This window comes from Cherax quadricarinatus, unplaced genomic scaffold (assembly GCF_038502225.1).
Source record: "Cherax quadricarinatus isolate ZL_2023a unplaced genomic scaffold, ASM3850222v1 Contig78, whole genome shotgun sequence".
Lineage (NCBI taxonomy): Eukaryota > Metazoa > Arthropoda > Malacostraca > Decapoda > Parastacidae > Cherax > Cherax quadricarinatus.
This window is the reverse complement of record NW_027195104.1, coordinates 382,501-394,565: the sequence shown is the minus strand read 5'-3', so window position 1 is coordinate 394,565 and position 12,065 is coordinate 382,501. Positions and strand designations below refer to the sequence as shown.

Here is a 12,065-nt window from a genome sequence, read left to right as displayed (position 1 = left end):
AATGTCAGGCCACTGAGCCCAAGTACATTAGCTAGTGAAACTGAAGAAAGGAAAGCTGCAATGGAGGAAATCAAATTGAATGAGGTGATACACAGTGATATACAGAGGGAGAATGAAAGGGTGAGGTCAGTCTTTGTGAATGGGCTCCAGGAAGTTGAAGGGGAAACATATGAAGCAAGAAAACAAGGGAAAAAAAAGCAATTGAAAGCATCATGAAAGCAATAGGAGAAGACGACATGACCCACCTGGAAAATTTTTGGAGAATAGGGGGGTTTGTAAAAAAAAGAACCAGGCCAGTGAAAGTGACCTTCAAGGCAGAATCAACTCGGAACAGGATCCTGCTGGAGAAAGCACGATTAAGGGACATGCCTGCATACAGGAAGGTGTATCTCGACCACGACAGAACATAAGCAGAAAGGCAGAAACAGAGAGAGATGGTACAAAGGCGAAAGGAGGAAAGAAAGGGGATGGAGAAGACAGACAGGAGATCCCAGACACAGGAAGATCAAATACAGCCTCCCTCACAACTTCCTATAGAAGCCTCCCAACCAGGTCAACCCCAGTGCAACCAAACACTCTAAACCAAAACACCCATGCCACATCCAATGCCCCCACCCACTGCATTACAAACTCCACCCCCCACAGCAACCACCCATAGTTACTTATCAGGTCTCCCACTTCCCCAACCCTAATACATCTCACAGACCACAATCTTAGAAAAGAAGTTGAAGGTGTGGTATACAAATGCAGATGGAATAACAAATAAGTATGAGGAGTGGCACGAAAGAATCAAGGAGACATCCCCAGACATAATAGCACTCACAGAAACAAAACTCACCAGAATAATAACAGATTCAATCTTTCCATCCGGATATCAAATCCTCAGGAAAGACAGAGGGAGGAGAGAGGGAGGAGGAGTTGCACTATCGTAGGGGTTCTTAAATGGAGATATCGAGGGTTGAAGGTAGACACACTTGTTGGATGGTAACATATATTGTCAGACTGAGATGATGAGGAATGGAGCACAGCCTTGCCGTGTTCTTGTCTGGATGGTCTGCCGCCGAGTGAGGCCGGGGCAGAGGCACGAGCCTACACATGAGCATCCCGTGACATCACACAAAGTCACAGGCCTACAAGGGATCTCCTATCTAAAGCACATGGATGATACTAATATGCTATGCTATATAACACAGGGATCAGCAACTATGCTGACAGCTCGGTCATGTTACGTATGTCGTCTCGACATACACTACTATCTATAGGCTGAACAGGCAGGCGGTTCTGGGCTGATTCTATACGATAACAAATTCATATATAACTTAGAACTAATAGATGGTATCATAATGGATGTTACAACATGAGTTTTACGTAATGGGTGTTAACGTAATGAGTTTTAACGTAATGAGTTTTAACGTAATGCATTACAAACTATAAGAACAAGTCATTATACAATATGGATGGAATTGATCGATCGATCTGTATTCATGCACTCTACGGATTCTGAGGAAGAATAAATATATATATATACAAGGTGAAATTAACAGCAAAGGCATCTGGTGCGCACTCAGATCATTACTGTCAAATTCTCAGAATACGGAGGGAACGTGAACACGAAAAAAAAAAATTCTGAAAAACTAATCAGTTAATAATAACAAACAGTTGACAATTTCCTTCATCTCGGACATCTAGTTATACAGACTACTTACATTTAAACCCAATTCTGCGAGGGTGAGGTTTACATATGCAGAATGGTTATCATCTCTGTGAGGATCAAATTCCTCTGCAATGGCTAACACATGCCTTGACTGAGGGAGATCTGAACGAGTATCTACAAAAGATACTTGTGGGTTTCTCATTACTTGTCGAGTACACAAGGAGTAACGACATTCAGATTGAGTATCTGACTGAGTATCTGAGGTAGAGGGTACAGAGTCAAGAGGATTTTCAGCATCTGTCATATTAGTCTGGGTAGCAATATCCTCAACATCGCATACTAATTTCATATGATCTAAATGCGATTCTTTGTACTTACTAGTACTAATTTCTCTAACCTTATACTTATTACCAGAGATATGTTCTACTACCCGATAAGGTCCGACAAACTTTTGATCGAGCTTAGGCATTTCGGATGTTTTGTTGAAATTTGTCAGCATTACTCTTGAACCTACTTTGACTTTTGATGGCTTAGCACGGCTATTAGTTACTCTAGTAAATTCTGCTGTTGATTTATGAAGTGTTTCACGGATTCTTCTAAAAACACTCTGAGCTATGCTGGTACGAGTTGCTACGAAATCATCAGGGTTGTAATTAGGTTTCGGAGTGGAATATAACAACTCATAGGGTAAACACTTGTCTACACCATACAATGCATAATGTGGAGTATCACCTATGGAAGCATTGTAAGCAGAATTTATGGAACATTGAACATCTGGTATGACTTCATCCCAAGTTTCACTATTGGGGTTGATAGTGACTCTCAGGACATCAAGTACCTTTTTATTGGTTCTTTCGGCTAACCCATTGCTAGCAGGATGATGAGGAACAATGGTGGATTTAGAGATCTTGTATAAAGTACACAAATTTTCAAGAATCTCATTACAGAATTCACCTCCATTATCTGTTACTAAGGATTTAGGGGTGGTATGCCTGCAGATAATGCATTCTTTAAATGCTTTAGCTACTGTCTCTGCAGTCTTATCTGCAATAGGAACTAACTCACAATATCTGGTGAAATGGTCCACCATAACACACAGATGTTTGTTGCCTTGGAGGGAACATTTAAAATTGGTTAACAAGTCAAGGGCAACTCTTTCCCACGGTTCGCTAGTGGTTGGGTACACTTGGATTGGGTTAGGACCATTGACATTTCCTTTATGCTGCATACAGACACTACATTTCTTGACATACTCGGAAATGTCAGTTGCCATACATGGCCAGAAGTATTTCATTCTGGCTTGTTTCACAGAACGATCCATACCAGGGTGTGCAACACCTGGTGCATCATGAACTAGCTGTAGAGCTACGTTCACTAGTGACTGTGGAATTACTAACTGGTAAACTCTTCTGCTTGGAGTACCCAACTCAGCTGTTCGATACAGTAATTCTTGGCTCATTACAAAGTCACTAATGGGTGCTGGTGGCTTCACAGTAAGAATAAGATCTTCCTGGAGCAGGAATCGAATCACACCAGACCACATGGGATCTGTTCTTTGGGCAGTTTTGACATCCTCGACAGTAAATGGAGGATCTGCAGTAACTACACTAACGTGTCGCGATAAAGCATCAGCGACTACATTCGACTTGCCAGGTAAATGTTCAAAAGTGGGATTGAACTCTTGGATAGTCAAGGTCCATCTGGCTAACCTTCCAGTAGGCTGTTTGTTCTGGAATAAAGGTATCAGTGGCGCATGGTCTGTCAAGACACGAACAGGGTACTGGTAAATAATGTCTCGGAAGTGCTTTAAAGACCATACTATTGCTAAAGCTTCTTGCTCCATTACTGTATAATTACGTTCAGCCTTCGTAAGGACTCGGCTAGCAAATGCAACTGCGTTGTACTTGCCATCAGTTTTCTGAGCTAGTACGGCACCTATGCCAGTTGAGCTAGCATCAGTTGTCAGATAGAAGGGCTTAGAAAAATCTGGAAATTTCAAAATTGGAGCATATGTTAGCTTTTCTTTTAGAGTTTGGAATGCTGTTTCTTGACAGAAGGTCCAAACAGAAGGAGCATCTTTCTTAAGCAACTCAGTTAGAAGAGCAGCTATGGAAGAAAAATTGGCAATGAAAGATCTATAAAAACCTGCTAAGCCCACAAAGGATCTTACGGCATCAGCAGTTTTGGGAGTTGGAAAATTTAGTACTGCAGTTACTTTACTTTGATCAGTCGTAACCCCTCTAGGAGTGACTACGTGACCAAGAAACTTAATTTCTGATCTGAAAATTTGACATTTAGACAGTTTGATCTTTAATTTGGCTTCTTCAAGCTTACCAAGTACTACATCAAGTCTTTTCAAGTGTGTATCCACGTCCTTAGACATGACGATTACGTCATCTAAGTACACCATAAGTGCATTACCAATGAGACCTCTAAAGATATTAGTCATGAGCCTTGAGAACGTGATAGGGGAGGATCGTAATCCAAACGCCATATGGAGGAAGTGATAATGACCTGTGGGAGTGGAGAATGCAGTTAGCTCTTGGCTGTCCTCGTGAAGAGGGACTTGCCAAAACCCTTGTAACAAGTCCAGGGTCGAGAAGACTTTGTTATCTCCGATATTGCGTAAAAGGTCACCTAGTACAGGAAGTGGGAAGCGATCTGGAATAGTTTTCGCATTTAACTTCCTAAAGTCAATCACCGGGCACCAAGTGCCGTCCTTCTTAGGCACTAGGATCAAGGGCGCATTCCAGGGTGAATTGCTAGGTGCAATAACTCCATCATCAAGCATTTGATTGATCAATTCTTCTGCGACAGCAACTTGTGAATGAGGCATTCTATACGCAGGTATGTAGATAGGTCTAGTACCAGGTTCAAATGGAATACGATGGGACAATAAGTTCGTTATACCCATCTTCTCACCTGGTAAGGCAATGGCTTTACGACGTTTGTTCAGCAGAGTCAACAAACGCTTGACTTCATCTGGGAAGTCAGTGGGAGCTAAGTCTTTCTCCTCAACTGGTGAAACAGATTGATCCGGTGAAGTGGATGAGGTCTCCCCGGCAGAAATAGCACCGACCCACTGGTCAGGTGACAACTCATCCTCTACCTGAACAGGGTAAGGATAGTGAACAAGGTCAACAAGATTGGTATTTGCTCTGAGACGAACACTGTGACCCAAAGTGTTAGCAAGGAGTGAATGGATCTTACTGTCTCTTACAGTATGTAAGGAAGGTTCAACAAATAAACCTTTGACCTTGCAGGAATCACTGTCAACTAGGACGTTATCACCTTCTGGAACATTAGGAACAACAACAGACACTCTAGTGAGAGCACTAGCCGCAACAGAGACGTCTTTCTGCAGACGGCATGTGACATCAACAAGAGATGGCATTACTAGTTTCAAGTAATCGTTTTCTGACAAGGCATCCCCTGTGGAGAAACTACTAATCGAACTAGCAGTCATTGCAGGGATAGGTTGTGCACTCTAGGCAGTCTGAGTGTCCTCGTACACTTGAGGCAACGGAACACTATCCTGCAAGTCTGAAGGTATAGGTGGAACACAGACGGGAGGGACAGAATTACCAGTGCCTGACCGCTTGGGTACGCTACTGCAGAATGCATTGGCTTGTAAGGACTTAATGCGTACATCATACTCTGCAGCAGTATGACAGATTTCTGATCCAAGCTGGTAACCCCAGAATGGAACGATCAAGTCGTCAATTTGGGCATGCCATCGGTACGGGTCGAGCACAATGCGTAAGTCTCGCATGGAAGCAAATCCCAGAAGAAGGTCACCAGGGAAAGTAATCTGGTCGACAACAAGAAAAGCAGCAGTAAAGTCTCTGCCTTGGATAGTAAAGGTGAGCGAAGTCTGACCTCGGACTCGCAGAAGAGAACCAGCTACTCCACTAAGGGAGGTTACAGTAGTTGGTTCAACGAGGAGGACACGTCGTAACCGCTTCTCTTTAAACAAGCTAGACATAATGATATTAACTTGCACTCCAGAGTCCATGAACACATGAACGGGCACATTATAGACAGACGCTTGTACTAATGGACCAATCATTACATTAGGAGTTATATGCAAACAGGAAGGTGAGTTGTCATCGGAGAAGGCATTTTCTACTTCATCCCCAAATTCCTCTACGTCAGAGACGTGTGAAGCAACATCATCAGCAGGATTGTCATTCTCGAGACTGCTTAAGGCTTCAAAGGAATTGTGAACGGGGATGGTGTACTCCTTATCACCTACCGTCACCATGGGACGGTTTGACTGGGGCGCTCTAATTCCCCCGAATTGGAAGAATGAGCCTGGTTCTGGTTAGTTTGTGAACCACGACGTCTGTTTCCTCTCCTGGCTCTGCGGTTGGAACGGCCACGGAAAGATCTAGAGTACTGCATATTGTAGAGAGCATTGCACTCAGATGTGTCATGTCCATGAATTCTATGATAAGTACAGTAGGGAAGATCTGACTGGTACTCATCATCAGTACGACGCTTCTTAGGGTGACTGTCATGACAATTAATAGCGATATGGCCACGGTAACCACAATTGTAGCAAACTCTTTGACTGTGGGTACTGTACGTACTACGGGTGCTACGGGAATGATGGCTCTTAACACTTGCTTTGGATGATGGGCGCGAGTGATTGCGGTTGGGAGGTTTGGTAGTAGCACAAACTAGAGGAGGTACAGGATTGGACAAGGTGTTTGGCATAGACTTACGATAAGGGAAGGTTCCCTCGGGACACAAATTTCTTACACGGATTAGAGCTGCAAGCGGTCCCATAGTAGCATCTAGCGGACTTGAATTGTACACATACCTAGATGTCGGTGGCATTAGTTGTTTAATAACTCCAAATGCAGCTAATTTGGCAAACCCATCAAGGGCTGGTTTATCACTATCTTTAAGGTACTTTGAATTTTGACCTGCTTTAACAAATGAGGACATTAGGTTATTAAGACGAAGAGCAAACTCATCTAATGACTCTTCTGGTCTCGGAGCTGTGCAAACTAATTCTTTGAGAACAACGAACGGATCGGTTTCTCGCACCGGTTCAAGATAATTGCGAATTAACTGTTCATAATCTTGCCACCTGGTTAGATCTTGGAAGTCCTTCATACGAATTAAGTTAAATACATTTGAGGCTGCTGGAGAACGGGCTAGACTCTCCTTTCTGATACTTATTAAACAACTCTCAGATGGGAGACCATCAACTGAAGCATTAGCTCTGGCTCTAACTGCGGTAAACCAACCTTCAAGGTTGGCTGGGTCACCATTGAACAATGGTGACCCAGCATCATACGGATCACGACTGAAATTACGCAGGCTAGAAGTCTGAGTATGTCTTTCGTTTGATAAGGAGTTACTCGAATTTTGGGCTGGCAAATTAATGGTTGTACTAGCAGCATGTGCTGAGGCATCGCTTGAGAAAACTTGAGACATGTTTGCAAAATGTAAAACAAGAATTTAGAGAACAAAAGAAAATGGTAACTGAGGAACACACGACACAGTGACTTAAATAGGAAGAAAAAATGCTTAACTATTCTGCATAAGTAATTAAAAATTGACAGGTTACACAGTAAGCAAAGAACTCACACAAGAAAAATATGCAAATGAAATGAACAACACTGAAAATGAAGAGAACTTGTACTTTACTCAAATCTAATTTGCTCAACTTTTACTTTAAATTGAATGAATGGCACAGTGAGTTGTCTTTAGTTTCAATGCAACTGGGAAATACACAATAAAATGATAAAATGAACTCAATAAACTTGTGCAAAAAAATAAAACAGAGGCACAATTCACTGAAATAAAATAAAATGGCACAGACAGAATAAAATATTATGCACAGAACAGAGCATAAGAAACTGCACTGAAATAAACTGTAGCAATATTGCAAAATAATTGCTAATCAAAAAAAAAAACACTGCTTAGAATCTCTGCAAGAAAAACTTTAGTGGCAACACAATATTTGCACAAGAATTATTGCAAAATGAATCAATGCGCAATAATAAAAATTATTACACACACAAGAAAAGAAATATATCAAGGAATGAACACTTTAACTCTTAACTGCACTCAAGCAACACTTAACAAGCAAAAGAACAATTTACTTTAACGAAGAACTTAAAAATTGCACTAAGAGTGAATTTGTTCAATAAAACATAAAAAATAATAGGTGCTAAAACACATAACAAAAAAAGTTTGAACACTTACAGTGATGCAGAACACAACACATCAACAAACACAGTACTAGAGTTTTCTTGCAATGAAACTTGATGTGTGAAAAAAATTTGTAAGAAATGATTTCTTGCTTGCACAAAATAATGGCACTATTGTCTGTGGAAATAAGACAAATTAGACACTGGCTAAATGAAAGAATATGAACACAAGAATGTTCAACACACAGGGAACAAAACAAAAATACACAAAAGCTGGGAAGAAAAAAAAAATTATAACAGACAACACTGAGTTGTGATACAGAATATGAGGTGAAAAATTTACTGAAATACTTCACTGGAATACTGAGAACACTAGGTGATTCTGAAGTGTAAAGACAAGTTCTATACTGCTCATATGTTGCACACACAACAAAGGAAAAACACTAAGTACTTACTTCAAGTGTATAAAAAGACACACAACACAACAGACATAAGATAATGCACGCAAATTAACACTGAATTAAGAAGAGAAAAAAAGAATATTGCAATCAGTACTTGATAAACACTGAGTCTGATCAAGAGTCACTGAATGTCACTAAGAGAAAAATCACTGGAAACACAAAAGAAATGTCTCAACACTCGCAAATGTCTCTATGAAAAAATAATATTATCGCTGTAACGACTTGGTGAAAAATGAGGTTGATGGATTGTTTATATCGTCTTGCTGCTGTCCTCTGCACACGTGATCGTAGAATTGCGCTTACATCGATGATAGACTTCACACAGGAGGCTTTTAACGGTGACACAAAACACACTCTAGCTCTTGACCCCCTATGTGGTCCTTAAAATATGGTGCTGCAACCCTTAGTAGTTCACCAAAACACTGAAGAAGTAGGTGAGTGGGTAATGGCTGAGTGAGGCATCTGAGGCCGCGTGGTGAGTGTAGTTGGGTTTGTGGGTTAGCAGGGCTAAGACCGGCAATGGTGAGACACACGTGGTCATGAGTGGTTGGCCTATGGGTTGAACGGCGTAAGCCTCACTGAGAACAACCACACTGCCGCGAAAATATTTCTAAGCCGACCGGCTTAAAAACAAACCCACAAAATACTACAACACCACAAGGATGAAAAAGAGCACTCAGAATGCTTGGAGCTTGAAACACAAGCGATGAAGACTACTCACGTGGCTTACTTGAGTACTGGGGTAAGACACCTGGGTTAGTTGCTAGCTGACTTATCTTAACCCTTCACGCAGAATAGCTTGATAACTTCACACGATGAGCACAGCAGGGGTGGAAAGCTGGCTTGGCAGGCAAAAGAACTGGATGGGGTAGACTAGGCTCGACTGGGCTTCCTCACCACAGACTGGAAGCTGGCTTATTTTGCAAACTCGGGTCAACCCCTTGGGAGTGATGCAAATAAGCAGATACACTAATACAAACTGACCAGTGAATAATGTAGAAGCTGATAGGAGCTTGGGCGGGAGTACTGGCTTGAGGTAGCAGGCTGGCGTTAACCTCGGTAGGCCTACTCACAAGATGGCCGGCTTGGTCGAAATTTATCTCCAGAAATAGCTGTAATCGTCAGAATTACAGGCCCTCCGATGCCACCATTTTATCGTAGGGGTTCTTAAATGGAGATATCGAGAGTTGAAGGTAGACACACTTGTTGGATGGTAACATATATTGTCAGACTGAGATGATGAGGAATGGAGCCCAGCCTTGCCGTGTTCTTGTCTGGATGGTCTGCCGCCAAGTGAGGCCGGGGCAGAGGCACGAGCCTACACATGAGCATCCCGTGACATCACACAAAGTCACAGGCCTACAAGGGATCTCCTATCTAAAGCACATGGATGATACTAATATGCTATGCTATATAACACAGGGATCAGCAACTATGCTGACAGCACCGCTCATTAAAAACCAGTCGGGGTTTGAGAAAATGGAAGGAATGGATGGCACGGGCGAAAGAGACTACTTAGTAGGAACAATCCAGTCTGAGGGACATAAGGTGATAATTTCAGTAATGTACAACCCACCACAGAACTGCAGGAGGCCAAGAGAAGAATACGATGAGAGCAACAGAGCAATGGTCGATACACTAGCCGAGGTGGCCAGGAGAGCACACATGGGGGGAGCAAAGTTACTACTTATGGGTGATTTCAATCACAAGGAGATTGGCTGGGAAAACCTGGAGTCCCATGGGGGTCCCAAAACATGGAGAGCCAAGATGATGGATGTGGTACTGGAAAACCTCATGCATCAACATGTTAGAGACACTACCAGAGAGAGAGGACAGGATGAAGCAGCAAGACTGGACCTTGTATTCACCTTGAGTAGTTCTGACATCGAGGAAATCATGTATGAAAGGCCCCTGGGAGCTAGTGATCATGTTGTTCTGTGCTTCGACTATATAGTTGAGCTCCAAGTGGAGAGAGCAGCAGGAATAGGGTGGGAAAAACCAAACTACAAAAGGGGGAACTACTCATGCTTGAGGAACTTCTTTCAAGACATTCAGTGGGAGAGGGAACTGACAGGAAAACCAGTACAAGAAATGATGGACTATGTGGCAACAAAATGCAAGGAGGCAGAGGAGAGGTTTGTTCCCAAGGGAAACAGAAATAATGGGAAGAATAGAACGAGTCCTTGGTTCACGCAAATGTGTAGGGAAGCAAAAACTAGGTGTACTAGAGAATGGAAAAGGTACAGAAGACAGAGAACTCAGGAAAACAAAGAGATTAGCCGAAGAGCCAGAAACGAATATGCACAGATAAGAAGGGAGGCTCAGTGGCAATACGAAAATGACATAGCATCGAAAGTCAAGACTGACCCGAAGCTGTTGTACAGCCACATCAGGAGGAAAACAACAGTCAAGGACCAGGTAATCAGACTGAGGAAGGGTGATTGGGAGTTCACAAGAAACGACCGAGAGGTATGTCAGGAGCTCAACACGAGATTTAAAGAAGTATTTACAGTGGAAACCAGTAGGACTCCAGGAAATCAGAACAGGGGGGTACACCAGCAAGTGCTGGATGAGGTACATATAACCAAGGAGGAGGTGAAGAAGCTGCTTTGCGAACTTGACACCTCAAAGGCGGTGGGACCAGACAACATCTCTCCATGGGTCCTTAAAGAGGGAACAGAGATAGTGTGTGTGCAATTAACAAAGATCTTCAACATATCAATTGAAGCTGGACAACTCCCTGAGGTATGGAAGATGGCAAATGTAGTCCCAATTTCTAAAAAAGGAGACAGAAATGAGGCACTAAACTACAGACCTGTATCACTAACGTGTATAGTATGCAAAGTCATGGAGAAGATCATCAGGAGGAGAGTGGTGGAGCACCTGGAAAGAAACAAGTGTATAATTGACAACCAGCACAGTTTCAGGGAAGGAAAACCCTGTGTCACAAACCTATTAGAGTTTTATGACAAGGTGACAGAAGTAAGACAAGGAAGGGAGGGGTCGATCGACTGCATTTTTTTGGACTGCAAGGCCTTCTACACAGTTCCTCACAAGAGGTTACTGCAAAAGCTAGAGGATCTGGCACACATAACAGGAAAGGCACTGCAATGGATCAGAGAATACCTGACAGGGAGGCAACAACGAGTCATGGTACGTGACGAGTTCTCAGAGTGGGCGGCTGTGACAAGCAGGGTTCCACAGGGGTCAGTCCTAGGACCTGTGCTGTTCTTGGTATATGTGAATGACATAACGGAAGGGATAGACTCAGAAGTGTCCTTGTTTGCAGGTGATGTGAAGTTAATGAGAAGAATCAAATCGGATGAGGATCAGGCAGGACTACAAAGAGACCTGGACAGGCTAAAAGCCTGGTCCAGCAACTGGCTCCTTGAGTTTAACCATGCCAAATGCAAAGTCATGAAGATTGGGGAAGGGCAAAGAAGACCCCAGACACAATATAGTTTAGATTGCCAAAGACTGCAAACCTCACTCAAGGAAAAAGATCTGGGGGTGAGTATAGCACAAAGCATATCTCCTGAGGCGCACATCAATCAGATAACTGCTGCAGCATACGGGAGCCTGGCAACTATGGATAGCGTTCCGATACCTCACTAAGGATTCGTTCAAGACTCTGTATACCATTTACGTCAGGCCCATACTGGAATATGCAGCACCAGTTTCGAATCCACACCTAGTCAAGCACGTCAAGAAATTAGAGAAAGTGCAAAGGTTTGCAACAAGACTAGTCCTAGAGCTAAGGGGATTGTCCTACGAAGAAAGGTT

The 12,065-nt window shown here is 42.8% G+C and overlaps 1 protein-coding gene across 3 annotated transcripts in view; it reads right to left on the bottom strand.

Annotated features, from left to right (window-relative positions):
• Positions 1-305: 305 nt before the first annotated feature.
• The window catches only part of LOC128703088 (cytochrome P450 4c3), a 258,859-nt gene continuing 247,099 nt past the window's right edge, over positions 306-12,065 (bottom strand). For 2 of the 3 annotated variants that reach the window (XM_070080011.1, XM_070080010.1), the window contains exon 10: positions 306-341. In XM_070080011.1, coding sequence (XP_069936112.1) covers positions 321-341 — 21 coding nt within the window. In that variant the 3' untranslated portion in view covers positions 306-320. The remainder of the gene's footprint in view (positions 342-12,065) is intronic. The other variant, XM_070080012.1, reaches the window with a different exon arrangement.